This window comes from Canis lupus, chromosome 10 (genome assembly GCF_048164855.1).
Source record: "Canis lupus baileyi chromosome 10, mCanLup2.hap1, whole genome shotgun sequence".
NCBI classification, from domain to species: domain Eukaryota; kingdom Metazoa; phylum Chordata; class Mammalia; order Carnivora; family Canidae; genus Canis; species Canis lupus.
Genome location: NC_132847.1, coordinates 14,579,670 through 14,601,871, shown reverse-complemented (window position 1 = coordinate 14,601,871; position 22,202 = coordinate 14,579,670). Strand labels below are relative to the sequence as shown.

At 35.0% G+C, this 22,202-nt stretch overlaps 1 protein-coding gene across 17 annotated transcripts in view; it reads right to left on the bottom strand.

The window, feature by feature from the left end:
• The window catches only part of CSNK1G3 (casein kinase 1 gamma 3), a 107,660-nt gene that overhangs the window by 37,635 nt on the left and 47,823 nt on the right, over window positions 1-22,202 (bottom strand). For 16 of the 17 annotated variants that reach the window (XM_072840792.1, XM_072840782.1, XM_072840789.1 and 13 more), the window contains 2 exons: window positions 9,292-9,440; window positions 7,497-7,731 (listed from right to left, as the gene is read on the bottom strand). In XM_072840792.1, the coding sequence (XP_072696893.1) occupies window positions 7,497-7,731; window positions 9,292-9,440 (384 nt within the window). Of the gene's footprint in view, window positions 1-7,496; window positions 7,732-9,291; window positions 9,441-13,292; window positions 13,385-22,202 lie in introns of all 17 variants that reach the window. The other variant, XM_072840799.1, reaches the window with a different exon arrangement.

The following is a 22,202-nucleotide window of genomic DNA, read 5'->3' as shown; positions in this document are numbered from 1 at the left end:
ACTTGATCCTGGATCTCCAGGATCACACCCTGGGCCAAAGGCAGCACTAAACCGCTGAGCCACCCGGGCTGTACTAGCCACAGTTCTGGAAAACACTTCCGGACCATAAAGGTGAAATGGGTATCCTGTTATTAATGAAGGTGAATTCTGAACCCTCTCAAGGTCAGGGGCTGGTTGCCAGGAAGACCAACCATATGATTAGAGGGTTGGAAATTTCAGTCCCACCCCCACAACCTTTGGCAGGGAAGAGAGGCTGAAGGTTGAATTAGCCAATGGCCAAGGCATTAGTCAATCATGACTATGTAATGAACCCCCCATAAAAACCTAAGAGGTTTTTACCCTTTACAACTCTTTTACCCTTTTAGGAGACTTTACACACTTGGGGAACCAGAACGCTTGCATGTGTCACCAAGCCAGGTCCCACAAGCTTCACTAGGACAGAAGTGCCTTTGAGATCTCATCCTACATTCTTATCCTTTATCATGTCCTATAATAAACTGGTAAACCTAAGTAAGTTCTTTCCTGAAGTCTATGAAACCACTCTAGCAAATAAATTGAACTTAAGGAAGGCGGTACTGGAGCCTCTTATCTGCAGATAATCAGTCAGAAGCACAGGTAACAGCCTAGAGCTTCAAAGTGGTATCTGAAGTAGGATGTGGAGAGCAATCCTGTAGGAAGGAATTCTTAACACCTTGGGATCAGATGCTATCTCCAGGTAGACAATGTCAGAATTTAAGCTGAATTCTACTACAAGTGTCTGAGAATTGCTTGGTGTTGTGGAGGGAAAAAGCTCTTTTCCACACAGGAGTTTGTCCCAGGAACCCTAGAAGAACTACATAGCCATTAATAAAGGTGGAAATCTAAAACACTAACAATACCAAGGGCTGGCAAGAATGTGGAGCAACAGGAGCTCTCATTTCTTGGCGGTGGGAATGCAAAATGTGCAGCCACTCTGGAAGATAGTTTAGGGGCTTCTTACAACATACTTCTAACATATGATCCAGCATTGTCCTTGGTATTTACCCAAAGGAGTTGAAAACGTAGGTCCCATAAAAACCTGTACATAGGGGGATCCCTGGGTGGCTCAGCGGTTTGAAGCCTGCCTTCGTTTGGCCCAGGGCGTGATCCTGGAGTCCTGGGATCAAGTCCCACATCAGGCACCCTGCATGGAACCTGCTTCTCCCTATCCTGCCTATCTCTGCCTCTGTGTGTGTGTGTGTGTGTGTGTGTCTCATGAATAAATAAATAAAATCTTAAAAAAAACTGTACATGGATGTTTATAGCAGCTTTATTCATAATTGCCAAAATTTGGAGGCAATCAAGATGCCCTTCAGTAGAAGAATGAGTAAAAAAACTATGGTACCTCCAGACAATGCAATATTATTCAGCACTAAAAAGAAATGAGCTATCAAGAAACCTTGGAAAACCTTGGAAACCTATGGAAAACATGGAGAAATCTTAAATGCATATTACCAAGTAAAAGAAGCCAGTTTGAAAAGGCTACATACTGTTTATTTCAAACTACATGGTATTTGGAAAAGGCAAAACTATGGAGACAATAAAAAGACCAGTGGTTGCCAGGGGTTTGGAGAGAGGGAGGTGAGGGAGAAGGGATGATTAGGTGGAGCATAGAGGATGCCTAGGGAAGTAAAACTCTCCTGTATGATACTATAATGGTGGATACATGTAATTATAAATGTATCCAAAACCCACAGAATGTGCAATACCAAGAGTAAACTATGGACTCTAGATGGATAATGATGTGTCAGTGTAGGTTCATCAAATGTACCAGTCTGGTGGGGAATGTGGATATTGGGGTGGTGCTGCAGGGAGTATAAGGGAAATCTCTGTACCTTCTGCCTAACTTTCTGTAAATCAAAAACTTCTTTAAAAAAACTGTTCTAAAAAATAACATCTATTAAAAAAAAGCACTGGTATTTAAATGCATTTTCTCTAAACTTAGATAACCTTCTCCAACTAAACTTGATTACTATATAATAGTAATCATACAAAACTTACAAAGCTGAATCATCCAGAAAATGTAAATCATGCTCATCATATTTTGTCTAAGAAAATGAGGAATTGTCCAATTCATTTTTAAACTGTTAAAATGTAATTATAAAATGTAAATACATGTTTTTAAACTGCTAAAAAGCTGTTTGGGAGCCTCAGAGCTGTCCTCAGGAATTTGGGCAATTAACTGAGAAATTATATGAATCACATCATCAGATGACAGCACAGAAAGAAGGCATTTTTGTAAAACCATTCTGTGATCCCTTTGCTCCTATACAGAAAGCTTACCACTTAGAGGCTTGAAATGTTATTCTTCTAAGCAACACAGATTTTTATTAACACAAAGCAAATGGCAGTTTATTCCTCAAATCCTAGTCCCTTTCTTTATGAATACTCAATAATAATTTTTTTAAAAATTAGACAATTCTAATGTTACTTACTAGAGAGAAATGCATAGTATTTATGCTATCTCAAATGACTTAAACAAGAGTTTTTTCATGAAAGGAAAAAGTGATCCAAAAGGAAGATTATGAGGTTCAAAGCAGTTGACAAAACAAAACAAAACAAAACAAAACTCTTTAAAAAGATTAAAAATAAGACACTCAAGCAGACACAATTTAAAAAAACAATTCAACATGATAACAGTAAAGAAGGCTTCCACTAAGGCAGACTACAGAAATCCACATGTCACACAAAGCTTTAGTAAGATTTAATCTTGGACAGTGACTTAAGAAGGTTTTAGAAGGTACATAAGTGAAGCACGACATCTGCATTTTGAACATTAATCATCCAGTGAAGATCAACAGATACGTAACACAGGAATAAAGAGGCTAAAATCCACAATGTGATTTTACACTATTCTTCCATCTTTTTCCTTTTCAAATCTGATACAATGCAGTGATCTTCACAAAGAAAAATAAATCTGCACAAATGTCTATATGGTCAAATTCTCTTTTGAAGTATGTATGTACAAAGTTCTTGAATGCACAAGAATAAATAAATGAATAAGAAGGCTTTAATTCCTCTTAAAAAGGTAATCACCAAAGCCCAGGCAAAGCAGGAAAGAAATCATAGAAAAGAAATAATATATACACAAATTAAAATCACCACTAAAAGATCATATTTTCACTACTTTTTCTTTTTTATTTGCTCCTGACTCCTCACAAAGCCAAGTGCTCTAGAAACTCAAAACATCACTAATAAGCCCACGTTCGCAGCCATCTCACTTAAAAATGCTTTAACTCTTCAGCACTTAAACTCACATGACTTTAGCTTACTCTTAACTTCTTAAAAAACAGGAAATCATGTAATCTGGGAAACAAATTTTCTGTCTGTTAATATTGCCCACTACTTCCCAAGTACTATGTCAAAACTGAGAAGCAGGGTTTTGATAAATAGGAGAAAGTAAGGATTAAAGCTTTAGTTCTTTGTAATACTGGCCAAAGAAATATTTTATTTGTTTTCTTTCTGAAAAAGGAGTAAAAAGAGACTATTCTAATAGTTAAATGCCATTTCCCAAGCTCTGAAGGCTTTTCCTAACAAGGACAAACATATCAGATTCGCTTTGCCATTTCTACAAATAGAATGCTGTTAAATTTACCATTGTTCAGATAAAAAAAAACACTGGGCCATAAGGAAGTTGTGACTTCATGTCTCACAATAAAATGGTGGTGAACCTTTGTTAGTTGTTATGAAATAGTCTGTTAACAACTACCATGACATGAAAATCTCTCACAGACACTGTTCATATAAGTACAGGTGTGTCTGATTTTAATAGAAGACACAATTCCGAAAGTTGTGTATCTACTCAACCTTATTTTAAATCTATCACAAAAGTGTGCTATTGAAAGGCACTCCTCCCGCAAACACTACCTGAAGGCAACTAATTTTAGATATTTGAAACTTTTCTTAAAGTAAGGCAAATTTGCATTTTTCAGGCATTTCAGACAGCTGAAAAGAAAAAAAATACCATGGCTCTACTATCAGGAGGCTGTCAGGGAAAATCCTATTAGCAAGTGCTATTAGTTCTGATCGAGAGAAGAAACAGGGACATGGCATATATAGCAGGTAAGTCTGGAAAGAAGCCTGGGTCAGATGACTGCTAAGGTCTTTAACAAGTGACTATATACTGTAAGGTACACTTGAGCAGTGATGATGGGTAAGTACTGACTGGTTTACATTTCTGTCTATTCTTCCTTTTGAGTGAGATGTCAGGGATGAAATCTAAAAGCAGAAAATTAAGTTTGACTTTCTCTGATATGAAAACTTATCATGGTTTAAAACTTAAAAATAAACTACTATAAATATAACCTAGAACTGATTTTTTTTAGAAAGGCAAAGAAGTAACTCCATGGGAAAGAATATGGCATCATAAAAAGAACCTGAAAGTATAATAATTCACACCACATAAAAATTAATTCTAGATGGTAAAAGAAAACATAGAATGTCTTCATCTAATGGGGACAAAGACTTCTTAGGATTCAAATAGTAATAATCATAAAACAAAAAATTAATAATTGATTTCACAAATATTTACAACTTCTGCACATCCACTGGCACCATTAAGATAATGAGTAGATAAGCCACAGACTAGGAGAATCTACTCACAGTACATATATATATTTGGGAAAGAATTTATATACAGGACATATAAAGAATTCCTACAAATCAATAATCAAATGACACACATGTCACAAAAGAATATATACAAATGGTCAATAAGCACAGGAAACTGCTCAGAATCATGAGTTATGGAGAAACAAAATATCATTACATACCCACTACAACAGCTAAAATGAAAAAGAATGACAACTCCAACTGTTGTCAAGACTGTGAAACAAACATAACTCTCATTCACTGCTGGTGGAAACAAAATGGTGTGAATACTTTGGGGTACTGATGGGCAGATTCCTATAAAGTTAAACAATACCTACTATATGACCCAACAATAATTCTAATCTTAGATATTTACCCAAAAGAACTGAAAACATATGCCCACTAAAAGGTTTAAAAATCTCTATTAGTAAAAACCTTTTAATAATCAAAATGTTCATCAACATTAAAATATAAAATCTGTGTAGGATATTTGTGCAATGGAATACTGGTTAGCCTTAAAAAGAAACAAATTATCAGGGTGCCTCCATGGCTCAGTCTGTTGAGTGCCCAATTCTTGATCTTGGCCCACATCATAATCTCACAGTCAAGAGATCAAGCCCCGAGTCCGGCTCAGTGCTGGGTGTGGAGCCTGCTTAAGAATCTCTTTCCCTCCCTCTTCTCTAAAAAAAAAAAGAAATGCCCCTCCCTCTTCTCTAAAAAAAAAAAGAAAAGAAAAGAATACTGAAAAATAAACATTAGCCTCATACTAAGCAAAAGAAGCCAGATGATTCCATTTATACGAAGTAACAGAATTAGCAAAACTAATCTATGGTAAAAGAAATCCTATCAATGGTCACTTTTGGACAAAGTATGGAGAGAACAAGAATAAAGTCTAGAGGATGATGATAATGTAAATTTTGACAGGGCTGTGGACTATCCATACTCAAATGCTGTAAATTTTACTCAATGTAAATTTTATTTCAATTTAAAAATGAACTTTTCAATAAAACAAGAATTATAAATACTGTCAATTCTAGTAAGCTTGCTTTACATACTGCTATTAGCCATCAATTCTGAAACGATATTCTGAGGATCTTAGCCTTCTAACAATGAGTAAACAGAGTAGTGGTAGCCAGATTTCTCACTGTCCACAAAGAAAGACATATACAGAGGAAAGAGAAGGGAATTACACACATGGAAAACAAGGATGCTACTTTGTGGTATTAGACTAAAATTAAATGTATCAGCATCAACTCGTGATTCTTAATAGATAAGCATTAACACATGTGTAGGCATATTTGCATATGTATATATGTGTGGACGTGTGATTCACATATACATATGCATTTCTAAGTTCTGCTACAGAAAGAGTCTAGAAATAATAACATACCAATAGCAATGAATATATCCAGTGCCCAAATCTTGCTATCATTATCCAATAAAAGGGAGAAACTACAAGAAAAATCTAGAACAATTTGTAGCTCCAGAAAGTAAAGGTCTCAATCATGAGAACAAAAGGATAGACCAGCCAGCTTGATGGAGCAACCAATGACCAAATCTGGGACAATGTGAGTAGTATCAAAAGAAAGAATGACAGTAATAAACTATACTGCTTTCAATAAAATTCAAATTCATGAGTCCATACTGACAAAAGTCCTTAAATGGGAAAGGAAGAAAAACCTTTGCTTACATTAGATCAATAAATACACAAAGAATAATCAATTAGGAAATCATCACTGGATGCTAAATCTAGTAAGTAAAATTTGAGGAGGAACAACATATTTGTATTTACATAAACTCAAAAATCTACTTACAAAATACTTTTGAATTGCAAAGAGAAAACTTATAGATGGAGGATCTTAGAAGACACTACACTAAAGCAATGGGCCAAAACTTGAAACCAAATGCCATCATATGCCTCCTGACTTGATGCACTGACAACATGTCACTTGTGATTTTGTGCTACAAATGCATACTCAAATAGAATCATGAAGAAATTATGAGACAGACTCAAATTGAAGACATTCCACAAAATAGCCAAAGGTACTTCACAAAAATATCCAGGTCATGAACCATAAAGAAAGGTAAAGGAGTGTTCCAAATAAAAAGAGACTAAAGAGATGTGACAAACAAATTACATGTTCCTGGACAGGGAAAAAAAAAAAAAAAAAACTGTAAGAAACTCTGTAAGGTTGATATTATCGTATAAGGAACCCTCTTTAAAAAGTTACATAATTTGCCCCAAGTCATATAGTTACTACCTAGTAAACAAAACCACTAAGGTAGGGCAGCCCGGGTGACCCAGCGGTTTAGCGCCGCCTTCAGCCCAAGACTGATCCTGGATTGGGTCCCGCGTCGGGCTCCCTGCATGGAGCCTGCTTCTCCCTCTGCCTGTGTCTCCGCCTCTCTCTCTCTCTGTATCCCTCGTGAATAAATAAATAAAATCTTTAAAAAAAAAAAAAAAACACTAAGATATATACTCTTAGCATTAAATGTATTGGGTAGGATGCCCTCTCCATGGCTTGCTGTATCAAAGAGCCAGTCTCAATCAAAAATCTTCACACACTAAATGCAGCTAAAATTAAGTATTTGCTCATATTCTTTAATATAAGAATAATCATATGCATCAGCCTCACTGTGTATCAAAGCTGAACATTTCAAGTTGTCACATAAAAAAAAGACATGGTGAATGATATGCCATTCATTTACCCTAAAACAACTTAAAGAGTTGTAATAAATATAAATTAAAGTTAACTCTAGCTAGCTGTGATAAATATTACAACAGAAGCAACTGTAATCCCCCCAAAACTGAACCATAATAACAAAAACTTGCACTGTTAGCATAGTTACTAAATTCAAATTTCTGTACTTATGAAAGGTATACATACCTTTTCCTAAATGTGTGTTTATGCTCATATATCTAGCTGTTCCTGTAAGGCTCTTGTGTTCTCTGTATGGTATGTGTTTCTTCGTCTCTGGATCAATATATTCCTTTGCCAAACCAAAATCTATAATATGAATAACTTGCTGGGTTTTGTTTCCTGGACGTCCTATTAAGAAGTTCTCAGGCTTTACATCTCTGTATATCAAGTTCTTTGAGTGGACATATTCCATGCGAGAGATCTTGATTCACCAAAAAAAAAAAAAAAAAAAAAAAAAGGAAAGAAAGAAAAAAGAAAGTTTTATTTTAGGCTATGACTAGCATAAAAAAAGCATGATAGAGACGAGAAAATTCTCACAATGAAAACAACATAAAGAAGAAAAAAGAAACTGTTTCAACCCTTTAAAAGTAATATAATATCAGTCTATAGTTTCTCAAAAATATATTCAATTATGACTAGAAGTCTTTGGTTTCACTATTACAGTCACTTATAAATGAAAGTATTTGAACTTCATAAATTGCTTTCATGCTGGTAAGCCAGATCTGTCAGCACTTATAGATGAAGCCACCTCAGACAACCAAACAAGTCTACTAATACAAAGTCTTGAACTGAGACATACAGAGACATCTTCATAAAGCTGGAATCTGTTCTTCCTTATCAATTCAATCATGGAGTAACTGTTATATTAAAGAAACTTAGAGTCTAAATTGTTAAATAAAAACAACACAGTATCCTTCAGGAGACCTCTTTTTTCTTTTTATAACTTACTTATGTCTTTCTTTAGGTATTAAACATTTTAAAAGATCTTGAAACCAGAAAATTCTGGAAGACCACTCTAATGATAATATGATAATTCCACTAATTCTTTTACACATTCTCAAACAATGTTCATTGTATAAACTGTCACAGTGTAGGACATGACAAACAAGAAAACAAAATTGCTTCATTTAGTGATAATAATAGTTGACAACACAATATAAACACACAGCCACTTAGGTAGGACATTTTAGTTTGTTAACAAATTCTGGATCATAATATACAATATTCTATGACCAACACTCTTCATTAATGATATATTTTGAGCATTTTCCAGGTTACAGGACATTTTTTAATACACAGTTTTTAAAGGCTACATATTATTTTATGGCTATTAATAATTTATTCAACTAATCCTATTATCTCTACATTTGGGTTTTTTCTCACTTTATGATAAACATCCTTGCACAATATGCTTTTAAGTATATGTGAACATAGGCTGGATATATTTGTAGAGGCAAAATTAATGAGTCAATGGAGAAAAACAATTTTAAGATTTTGCAACAGTCTACTGGCAGTGATTTCAAAACTGCCTTAAATCATTCTCTAAGTTGTTTCCTCATAGGTTCCTTGAAAATTTAAATATTTTATAAGACTCTCCCATTGTTTCTTCTTTTTCTAGGCCATTAGAATTTATCCCTAACATTATAAATCCACATTTCTCTTTTCTAAGCATTCCTCTTCTAATATGAAAACAAGGCCAGACACAATTCTCAAGCTGAGCATTCTGATCTTAAGGCACTAAGGTATTAATTCTTTTACCCAAATAAAATGTACTTGGCTGGGTTATTTTGAGTTCTACACATCCTAAAAAGACGAAATGAAAAAAAAAAAAAAAAAAAAAAAGACGAAATGCAGAAACGTCATTAGGTCAAATGTTCTGTGAAGATAACAACACAGACCTTGAAATTTTCTATCTAAATGTGTGACAGGAAAGGAACCATACAACCACTGAAATGGCTTCAGAACCTCCTGCTTGACTTACCAGCTGGATAGCGATCATGAGAACTGTCTTAAGAGAAAACGTCCTGTCACATAAATCAAACAAATCTTCCAAACTAGGTCCCAGAAGTTCGAGCACCATGGCATTGTATTTACCACAAGGGCCAAAATAGTAAACTTGAGGTATACCATCTGGGGGAAAAGAAAAAGGATTTTAATCATTTCCTTATCTTAAATATCGTATTTTTCTTCCTTAGAAAATCAATAGGTGGCATTAATCTTTTTTTTTTCCAAGAACTGCAGCAGTATCTGCACTTTTTCCAAACATACAATGAATTTTTCCAGAATCAATCTCCTCCCTGTACCTTTTCCTTCATGTTCACAGGGCAGCCTGGTTCCATCTCTCCTGCAGCTGCATTACTGAACTACATCATAAACAGTGCTTCAGTGTTGGTCTCCAACACCTTACCAGAGAGAGGAAGTGAGAGAACATGTTTCCTTGCCACACAGGAAAGATACGATTTTTTTTTGTTGTTTTAAACAAACAAGTCACTGTTCTCTTTAGTAAGTCTGAAGTAGGCATAATGCTAGGATCACCCTCCAAGATTTCCATTCTCTGCACACACATCATACAATTCTCTTCCCACGAGTGCAGGTAAGACCCCAGATTTCATTCTTGTGATTAGGTTATGCTATGTAACAAGGTGATGTACTTAAGGCCTCATCAGTGGGCCTGAAGAAGTCAGGTAAGCCCTTTAAAAAGGAGGGTCCAAAAGTCAAAGATATTCAAAGCAGCAGAGAAACTCTCTTGTTGATTTTTAAAAAGCAAACTGTCATGTTGTAGAAGAGGCCATGTGCCCCGGAATGTTGGGCAGGCTCTAGCAACTGAGGGCCTCATTCCTATAGCCATGAGGTGTTGAACTCTGAAAATAATCAGTGAGCTTGGAAAAAGACTCTGAGCCTCAGGTCAGACTCTAGTCCAGGCTTACACCTAGATTTCAGCCTGGCAATACTCTCCACAGAGGACCCAGTTAAGCCATGCCTGGAGTCCTGGCCCACAGAAACTGAGAGATAAAGAAGTTTCTTCCACTATGCTACTAAATACTACGTAAGTTATTATATAATACAAAATAATACAAACCCCAAATATGAAGCCTAAATGCACATAAATCATTTATTTTTTAGAACTAAGAGATTTGCAATAAACATATCATCAGTGATCAATTTATCTTAACAATGCATTTATTTGTGTAAAGTAAACTCCTTCCATCTTCAACGTCTCACTTTTACTTTCAAGTGATTTTTTTTTTTTTGCTTGTTAGTTTGTTTTTAGTAATTTTAGAAGGGAAAAGAGTCTCTAGATAAAACTTTCCTATTCTTTTTTAAACTTTCCTATTCTTTTTTTAAACTGTCCCATTCTTTTTCAAATTCATTGTAGTTGCTTATCTGTAACATTAGCAATTTGAATAAGACCAGTTTTTCTCAAATGTGAATAGTGAGGCAGCAGAACATCTGGGGAAAAGAAGGCAAGACAGGTAATAAATTGGTGAGGGGAGTGGACACATTCAAACTGCATACATGACCCACCCCCAAAACAGATTCATATACACCCTCTCCATATGTGTATGTCAGCACACCCTGCCACACACGCACACACACAAACACTTCCCTTCACCATGGGGTATCACTGTTTTAGCATAAGCCACTCTTACCATAGCCAGTCTTGCAAGCATGCGTCAGATCTACCCCTCATATGTGTAAAAACAGGGGAAAAGTTCAGAAATAGTGAAATGAAAGCTCACTAAAGTTTATTCCAACTCTGAAATACTACTTTTATTGTGCTATACACTTGCTTTTATTATGCTATTAAGAGCCTGGAGCTGCAATTAAGACATTAATACTTCTGAGCTACTGAGTTTTTAAAATTATTTCCACAAGGCCATTTTTTTCCCCTCTCTGCCACTGGAAGTTAATTTTCATGCTCTTTATTTAGCAATCTCTAATAACTCACTTCTACTCTAGTTTGTTGCTTCTGATCTGTAAGATGCAAGCAAAGCAGATCATCAAGTTTGTTAGAACGATATATGGAATGGAAAACTAAACAGGTTCTGAGGTTCTTCCATGAAAGGACTGTCAAAGAGCTTTTCAACTTCTTTCAGAGGCACTATCTGTATTCTTAATATTCATTTAAATTGTTGTGAGATGACCTCTCAATAAGGTAGCAATATATCTTTGTTTATTAAATGACTGATTTATTCAAATGTTTTCAAAGCTTTCCAGAAACAGAAAATCATTTAAGTAATCTCAGGGTCTTAATTCAATCAATGCTTACAGAACAGGCACTACATCTTTATGCATAGGGTGAGACATGATGGGTTAAAAGGGTGGACAAGACACCTTGATCAAAAATAATTTAACCAGGGAATGCAAATTTAGGTTAACATTCAAATATCCACCAATGCAGCTCACCAGAGTAACAGAATAAATATGAAAAAACATGACATCATCTTAAGAGATACTGAAAAAGCATGTGACATCAACTCTCAGCAAATCTGGGAAAGAGGGTAACTTCCTCAGTCTGGTAAAGGGCCTCTATGAGAAACTCACAACTAACATCATACTTAATGGTAAAAGAATTAATGCTTTCCACTTATGACTGGAAACAAGACAAGGATGTCCACTTTCACCTCTTCTATTCAACAGTATAGAATTCTACATTGTTGAATTCTATTCAACAATGTAGAAAAAAAAAGCCATTTTCAAAAATGAACAGAGTCCGTTACTTTAAGAAAAAGTGAAATAATTTACTTGTTCCTATTTGTTACCAATAATAAAATTCAAGCTTTCACATAAAAATTAGATTTTTGCCAGGATGACTTTTGAAAGCTTCCCAATACTAAAGACAGAAAAACACAATACCTTTTCCGATAAAACTGTGGTAACATTTACTACAACTTAATTTTAGGTAATAAATATGGCGATAATTGAAAATCTCATTCAGTAAATCAGTTTTTTCCAAGTGACCAATGCATGTTTTTATAAAACCATGAACAGGTAAATGATCTAAAATATAATGGATTTTAATGTAAGAGAGACTAGGAAAACGTTTTTCCATGTGGCTTCTAGCTCTACACTACAACTTTAAGAAACTACCACTGGTCAAGTTTTAGTGTAGTACCAAAAAGATATTTATAATCTAAAAGCTACTTAATTAGCCCAGACTAACAAAGCTGTGAGTTAAAATCTTGTTGGTGAAATACGAATTGGAACATTTTTAGAAGAAAACTGTCCTAACCTTTTCAAAAAAACCAAAAACATGCATAAGACCATACTGAAGTTGTGGTGCTGGTAACAGTTGAAAAAAGGAAGGAAGGAAGGAAGGAAGGAAGGAAGGAAGGAAGGAAGGAAGGAAGGAAGGAAGGGAGGGAGGGAGGGAGGGAGGGAGGGAGGGAGGGAGGGAGGGAGGGAGGGAGGGAGGGAGGGAGGGAGGGAGGGAGGGAGGGAAAAAGAAACTAAATGGGAACTACCTAAACATCCATCAACTACAGACTAATTTAACAAATTATGTTCATCAATTATGTCATACCCATATTGTAGAACACAATACAGCCTTTAACTACCTGTGGGGATACACTGTGAAGGACAACTTCTGTTATTTACTTCCTATAATTCTGAAGTGATCAATTAATTATGTTGTTTACAACAATCATACATTACTTTTAAAATAAAATGTTTTAAATGAGTTCTTACACATACGAGAAGACACTAGAAGGAAAAAACAGAAAGCTAACAACAGAGATTAGTGGAAGCACAAGTGACTTCCACTTCCATTTTTATACTTTTTAAACTTTCCCAAATTGTTATGAAAAAATGCTATTTTTACAATCAGGAATAAAATGTCTTTGTGTGTCTCTCATGAATAAATAAAAAATCTTTTTAAAAAAGGAATAAAATGCTCATCTTTTATATTCTTCTGGAACCACAAAGAAAATCTTGATTGGAAAATGATTTAGACTACATTATTTAACCCATGTATTAACTTACTGAGCAAGTGTTTCTTAAACATCCTCCCAAATGTTGAAAATTATACAGGTGTACTTCTACTCATATTAACTATCAGCTTCATTCTGGAGCTCCTAGAAACAAAGCAAAGTATACCTTTCGGACTCTGTCACCTTATAATGTGTGTAGCCTCCCTTGCCTTCCCACCACACCTCACTAACACAAGGAACAGACCTATTCGAAGGCTCAGATTTATTTACTCTGTCTCATTTGAGCTCTTCTAAAGCTGCATTCCAGAAATTTCTACTCAAGCTCCGCCGTCCAAGCAGCCAACTTCTCATTTTACTCAACCTTCAAATCTCTTATCAAACTATCTCTATTAAACGTGACACAAAACTATAATTATTCACACACAATTTCTCACAGATGAGGAAAAGCATACATAAGGAAATCTGCTCTGCTCTACTTCATATAAGCCAACTTGTTGCTAGAGGAAAATTACTGCATCTCTAACATGTACATTCAATCAAGCTATTTACATAACATACCTTTGAGTTCTAAGTTTCTCAAAAACTTCCTTTTTTTAATGGTTTCAAAGTATCTCAAAATTACATATCTCTACCTTATTCATGATGGCTAAATTTCATAAAAAGCATTACATTTCATCGGGTAAATTTAACAGACACTTAGTCTAGGATTTGAATGAGAATACTTCAGTTTCATTATGCAATATAATTTTACCTTAATATATGACTCAGCATTAAATCTTTGGGGAATGAAAAAGGATAAGCAATTCTAAATGACTATGAATCATTGTGTTTACAAACTTCTTAGGTAAGTATTAATAATGTATTTCAACACCAATTTCTTTTTTTTTTTTAAGATTTTATTTATTTATTTGAGAGAGCCAGAGGGCGAGAGAGGGAGAGAGAGAGGGAGAGAGAGAGGGGGGGAGAGAGAGAGGGAGAGGGAGAGGGAGAGGGACTATGCACATCAGCAGTGAGGAGGGGCAAAGGGACAGGGAGAAGCAGACTCCCCACTGAGCAGGGATTTGATCCCAAGACTCTGAGATCATGACCTCAGCCAAAGGCAGCCGCCCAACCAATTGAGCCACCCAGGTGCCCTCAACACCAATTTCATCTCACTGATGTACAAAATCAAGAATTACAATTTTTCTTTAAAACCCTAGGATGTAAAGCAAACTCTGCAAAGGTCAAACTAGAATTTCATTTCCCAGGACAAGTCTGGACAGTTTTCTAACACTGAGCAAATTAAATTGTTAGGAGTTAGGAAACATTGCAAGTAACAAAGGAGTGCTGGGGAGTACCCCAAGCAAAAACAAAATAAAACCACAGCTAATATGAACAGGGGAGGCAAAACCACCAGGAAGAGGATTTATGGAAGGAGGAGAGATGAAGGAAAAGAGGGTGAGAGAGAAGAGGAAGGCAGAAAGAAGCCTTAAAAAGAAGAGTAATGAGGTGTTAAATTACTACCCATACCTCTTGACCAAAGTACTTGGCTACTGAATTGTATGAATGCAATAACTCAGAGGCTGGATCAAGCTTTATGTTTGGTCTTGTATCTAGTGAATTTTCAACTATAAACTTATACTACACCCAATTCCAATTGTTCTAAAAATCTTTGTAAGACTACTATAAAGAGCCATCCATTGTGAATTTATGAAAATTAGTTCTGATAATTTCCAGTATCCCTAACTTTCAAGGCAAGTATATTTTTTCTCCCAAGAATGGGCAAAAATACAAAATTCATATATTATTTGAAAATACAATCTCACCCTTTGTCTCCTAAAATTAATTTTATCAAACGCTTCTTCTTATATTTCAGCATTCCATTTAAGTGACAAAACATTAATTAATTAAAGTCACAGAACAACATTAGGAGGTGTAACAAATACTCTTAAGACTGCTTACTATATTTTGTGCCAGGTATTGAAGTACTTCAGCTCCTTATAGTTGGGCAATAGTTAAATGCATCATTAAAAGAAATAATACCATGACGTTTCTTTTCATTTTCATAACTGGTAGTATTCATATGGGAAGGATTAGAACAAAAGCCTTAAAATTCTGACTAGGAAATTTGAAATCTACAGATGTGCTTAAGAAATCCTAAAATCTGATTAGAAATACTATACAGAATTATCACATATGCTATAGTCTTTTTCAAGGAAGTTTCACTTTGAGGTGTTCTTAACCTTTAACATAAAAGCTTATACTCTTAACTCAGCAGTTCTCCACATGTGGTCTGGAGACACATCAAGGGAAGGGAATGGGTGGTCCATGAGACCCTTTCAGGAGGTCAATGACATCAAAATTGTTTTTACAACAACACTAAGATGTCATTTACCCTTTCCACTCTCCTTCTCTCACAAGCGAACGGTCATATTTTCCAGGGGCTACGTAACATGTGATATGTCAGTGGACTGAAAGAAGATGATAAGGAAAATCTAGCTGTTTTCTGGTAAGCCAGACATTAAAGAAATGTGCAAATTCGTAAAATAAAAGCACTCTTTTCAGATTTTTTTGATTTGGAAAATGTGGTTAGTTGTGATTTTAAAATGTTAGTGTTAATTCAAAATGAATTAATGTAGGAACAGTTTTATATTTGTTTTAATTTCTCATATGGTAAATATATATAACTCACAACAACAAAAGTTCTCTGGGATCTTCAAAAAGTTTGAAGGGTAAAAAAAGATCTTGAGACCCAGAAGTATGAAAATTGCTGACCTAGCTGAACAGCAAGCTCTGATGTGAACAAGCAGATGCAATGGGTTCCAGACGTGGCCAACAGTGGTTCCATTAAATATCATAACACCCACATTTAGAAATAAAATTCTACCAATGAACCCCAAATGAAATAAGGTCACCCCACGGTAAAAAGAAAATAAAAGTCCTTTCTGTGATAATACTCTTTACACATTTTGAGATCATTCTAAATTTCAAAGAACGTTAAAAAGAATAACACCTACAAACAAGTATTGTCCATTATATTGAATATTACATGAATAAAGAATATTGCATGAATATTGAATAAAATTATATTCATTATATTATGCTACATTATTCATTATTCAGTTATTATTCTCTGGGCCTAATTAATGAAGGAAAAAATAAATTCTCTGTATCATTTTACCCAAGCTTCTAGTTTACATATCTTTCTCTCACAATGTTACTTAATATTTAAATCAAAAATAAAAATGAAATATGAAACCATCAACAGTATTTAATGGTTTTATACTTTCAATCTTTTTAATATTACATAGAGAAATTTAAAAATTATGCTGCATTTTAGAAAATTAAATCCGTCACCATTTAGTCCTACCCTATTCAAAGGTATGTTTTTTTTTAATTTAAGATTCTTATGTGATTAATTTCTCACTAAAAATACTATAATTACCACACCACATAGAACTACTCTATACCTGCACCATATAAACCAAACTAAAAGCACTATTAGTTAACCTTTCCTTATTATGTTGATAATGCATAGCTTTCTTTAAGTGTATACATTCTCCATCAACTATGACTAACACAAAACCTTTGAACTGCTTCTATCAAAAGTAGCAACATACACAGGTAGTCACATATAAATTACTAAAAGTTCAGCAATGCATAACTGAAAGAAATTCCCATAAAGAGAGGTCTCTGTAAGGAATGAGAAATATTACGTATATTTACAATGTCTTCTCAAAGCAATTAAGCTATGACAGAAAAGGGAACTCTCAGAAGCTGCTACATCAACTGCTCTTGATCTGAGCTTACATTAAGTCTACACTAGTCACTGGCTCACTCATTACAGGATCCTTTATTATGTTTGTTAATACCAAACTGCAATGGGAGATATCCTAATTAGTTTATTCACTTCACTTCCATGGTTTTTACAGCATTTTCTTTCAGTTCTCTCAGACATTTATACACAGAAAGAACAGAATTTCTCATTTCTTCAATATAGGAAACTTTTAATCAGGCTTCTCAATTAAAGGAACTTTAGATATTAATAAATGTAGATATCCAGCTTTAAAAGTTTTGTATTATTACAACCTTTCTTAAAAGTAAATGGTATGATCAGATTTCCATACATTATGGAATCACCAACACACATTTAACTAGCAAACAGCCCTAAATTGTCTTGAAAAGGAAGTGAAAATGGAGGTGTCTGTAAACCAGAGCAAAACACAGAGGAAATACCTAAATCGTGACTTTTTAACAAGGCACAAGCCAAGAAGGCAGAGAGGTCAGTACAAGGCAGGAAGAAGAGCTCTTTTAACAATTCTCAGAAGGCAATACTATGGAGAAGTATAATTTTAGAAAGAGCCACTGCTGCTATTATCAAATTATTGTTTAGAACTACATAGTTCAAGGCACATCAAAAAGCCAAGGCACTCACTTAGAAACAATGATTTACATATGCGTGGTCTCAAACAGTGTGTTTAATACTACTTCTATAGTTACAGATCGCTGACAACAGTAATTTATAACAGAAAAAGATTATTCTACTTCCTCTCGTAAGTAATAATTTATGACAAAGAAAAGTTATTTTGCTTTCTGTCAGAAAGATTATCAGCTAATAAATAAATTCTGGGGCAGCCCCAGTGGCTGCCCAATGGTTTAGCACCACGCCTTCAGCCCGGGATGTGATCCTAGAGACCCAGGACGGAGTCCCACATTGGGCTCCCTACGTGGAGCCTGCTTGTCCCTCTGCCTATGTCTCTGCCTCTCTCTCTTTCTGTCTCTCTCTCTCTCTGCCTCTCATGAATAAATAAATAAAATCTAAAAAAAAATAAATATATATTTCAGGAGAGAAACAAAACAATGTCAGGAAATGTACTGCAAAAGAGGTGACATTTAGCTAGGGCCCAAAGAAAGAAGGAATTCATTGAGAAAGAAGGACATTTCACATAGGAGAATACAGAGGAAAATAATATGATCTATTCAAGGAAAAGTAAATTGAGTGTTACCAAAAAGTGGATTAGTAGAAATAGAAAGAAATTTGGATTTTATGCTAAATGATAGGACAGAACTTTGTGATCATCCCAATTGGCCGAAATCCGAGGCAATTACCCTTTTCATCTTGAATGGGTGTGCCACTAATAGCACAAGATAATCCAGAAGAGCAAACAGGTCTTTGGGAAGAGAGCAAAATCACTGGAAAAGTAAAGAGAAAAGAAGAGAGGGAGTGCAATTCTAGGTACACAGAATTTCTGATCCCACTAAGGTCATACATGTATAACTAGATTTTAAGAATGGAGGCAAGGGAAAGAGAACTGGAAGTATTTGGACAGCAATTTCATCTGTTTTCTTCCTTCCGTTTGAAGAAATTCAGGACCATATGATGAAAGCCACATACTAAAAACAGGAGCACAATTCCTTACTTGTGAGCAGCTATATCAACCCTACAATTGTCTACCTGAGAACTGCTTGTTCATTTTTTCTCACAAAACATCCCTTCCCTTGTGTAAACTACTGCTATTGTGATTTTTATGACTGAAAAAGTCATTTGTGCCCAGTGCAGTGGTCAGTGTGGTTTTGTCTCTGTTCCTCTTCTTACATCATGCTCTATACTCTCCCCCTGTGGGATCTCAGTCATTCCCTTAGTTTTAGAAACCACCTATATGCTGATGATTCCCAAATCTAGATCTTCGTTTGACTCAATAAATGCTGACTGTATGTGACAAAACAAGACTATTCAATACATTACATTTTTTGCAATCTATTACAGAAAGCAGTAATGGTATGAAACAATACTCTAATCCTGGGGAAAGCTAAGTAGAGAGAGGCAGCCCCTCATGTACACACTGCAGTAATGTTATATAGAATAGTTTCAGTGTCCGTATAGAATGGATTCAGGAAACAAATACAAAAGAAAACAGAGATATTCTCAGGAAATATTCTATTTCAGAGAAACAGAGACATACGGACTTAGAGGAGGTTAAAAATACAGAAATTATTTTTTTTTTCACAGATAGCCCAATAAATAATCCTAAATAAATCCATCTTTTAAATTTTGCTTTGACTGTGGTCAGGCACACATGACATAAAATCTGTTATTTTAGCCATTTGTAAGTGTTTAGCTCAGTGGCATGAGGGAAATACTCACACCGTTGTATAACCATCACCACTATCCATGTCCAGAACTCTTCCTTCCATCACTTCATACTGAAACTCCATACCTATGAAATAATATTTTCCTATTTCCCTATCCCCTTACAGCCCCTTGGCAACCACCATTCTGCTGTCTCTACGAATCTGACTACTCTAGGGGCCTCAAATAAGAGATCACAGAGTATTTGTCTTTCTGTGACAGGCTTATTTTAGTTAGCATAATGTCCTCAAGGCTCATCTATATTGTAGCATATGTCCAAATTTCCCTTCTTTTTAAAGACTGAATAACATTTCATCGTATGTATAGATCACACTTTGTTTATCCATTCATCTGTTGATGGACACTTAGGTTGTTTCCATCTTTTGGCTACTGCAAATCATGCTGCTATGAACGCAGGGGTATGATATCCATTAGCGTGCAATCTTTTGTACAGATAAATAAGAAGTAGAATTGCTGGATCAAATGGTAATTCTATGTTTAATTTTCTTTGAGGAACAGTCATACTGTTTTCCATAACATCTGCAGCTGTACCATTTTACATTCCCACCAGCAATGCACGAAGACTTTGATTTTTCCACATTCATACTAACATTTGTTTACTGGTTATTGGTTTGATAACAGCCATTCTATGGATATGAAGTGGTATATCTTTACAGTTTTCATTTATATTTCTCTAATGATTGCTGATATTGAGCATTTTTTCAGGTGCTTATTGGCCATCTCTACATAGTTGGAGAAATGTCTTTTGAAACACCCTGTCTGTATTCTTGGGGTCAAGTTTTAGGAGATCACTGAGTCTCAGTATTAATTAATTATACTTATTCTTAAAGAGAATACTAACAATCAAACTGCTACTTAAATAAAACTTAAAATATTTTAAGAGAGTTATAAGTAAAATTACCTTGGATGACTCATTTATGATTAAGACCAGTCTGAAAATATAACCCCTTCAAGTATCAATTCCAAAATCAAACTTTTTGTTTATTAGGCTCCATGCCCACTGTGGGGTTTGAAGTCAGGACTGTGAGATCAAGAGTCACATCCTCTACTGAGACAGCCAGCACCCCCCAAATCCAACTATTTTAAAAAATCATCATTCCTTCCCCAACAACTAAACACTTGTTTTTTCTACAAAGCTCACATGGGCATTCAAAATGTTTTTAAAATTCATGATTGATATAAAAATTCTGTTGTAACCTAAATTCACGATTCACATAAAATACTCAAAAATATTCACACTTTCATCAGCTTCATGCAATACCATTCATATTTCAATCTATGTAAATGCTATGCCATGGAGCACAGGGAAGCGTCCTAATATATACTGATTGTCCTCTATATGGTGGACCCTGTCACTGTGGAACACTGTAGCCCTATGGCATTCAAGTGGTCAAGACGTAGGCCTCATTTTTACTACCCTGACATAATTTTTAAAGTTAAAGAAGGCAAAGATATAATAATAAAAGTGTACATTTGGTACTCAATTCAATGACTCCCTAAACTCTAAATTGACCTATTCATTCTTCTCTAATTAAAGTGTTCAATCGTATTTTTCCAAATGATAGCCTTACTGTATAAGTAATGATCGATCTGCTGTCTTTATTTCCCCAGCATCCAATCTTCCTCTGATTAACACCTCAGTTTCCCAACAGGCAACCATGTAGCCCCATTCTTAGTCCCAGAGTCATCAGTAGCTCCTGAGATGAGCAAAAGATCTAAACCTGGGCAATGAAATTCAGCAATTAAAACAAGGAAAGGCATGAGATCCAAAGTAAGACAGTAAGATTCGGTCCTAGAACTTTCGCTAGAATTTTTAGGGAAAAAAATGACATGGTAATTGCTAAGCTAGGCTACTGGTAACCACCTCCGCCATCTCATAAAAAGGGCCAACCAGAAAATGAAAGTTACATACATACACAAAGACAGAGCACAGAAACAAATTCAAGAATGTTCCTGATGGCAGTATTTGAAGTCCTGGATACAATAATGTCTTAATAATAGGTCCTTCCCCTGAATTTCCAGTAGATAAGCCAATAAACTCTTTTTTTTTTTTTTTTTTTCACTTAGCTTCTTAGGGCTATCACTTGCTAGTACTAACTAATATGTATGGTTTCATACATAATTAGTTTTATCCCCCTATCCTTTAAATCTCAGTTGTCAATGATAATTTTGATAACTCCTAGAGGGCTGTTATCAGACTTAAAAATGCATTATGAGAAGACTTCAGTGATAAAAATATTAATACAAAATGTCAACTTATTGTCCCTATAGTGACTACTCATTTGGAAAGTATGCTGTTAGAAAAAAAAAGAATGGAAAAAAAAAAAGAAAGAAAAGAATGTGCAAAATTAATAACGTATTAAGAAGTGCTCAGCTCTATCAACTAGAATAAAAACATGTGCTTACAAAAAGACACAAGAAAATAAATCCACTTTATTAAATCCGGGGAAACAAAATATCCCTACCTGATAAGGAACTACACATACAGAGCCATTACAGTCAGCAGAACAGAAGTGAACAGAAAACGTACAGCTGTGAGAGGCATTTACATAAAGGCAACGCAACATACTATAGGAAATCTTCTTATTAGCTTTTTTCCAATGGCAAAAAATATCCCTGCTCATTAATTTTAGAGTTCATATAAAAATACACCTGTACTAAAAAAAAAAAAAATCACCTTTATTAACTTCATACAGACAATGTAATTACTGCATACTTGTGGCTAAAACAGCAATTTATTTTGTCACAGATCTGGAAGCCAGAAACCTGGAATCATTCTCATTAGGTTGAATCAAGGTATTGGTAGGAGCATGTTCTATCTGGAGATTCTAA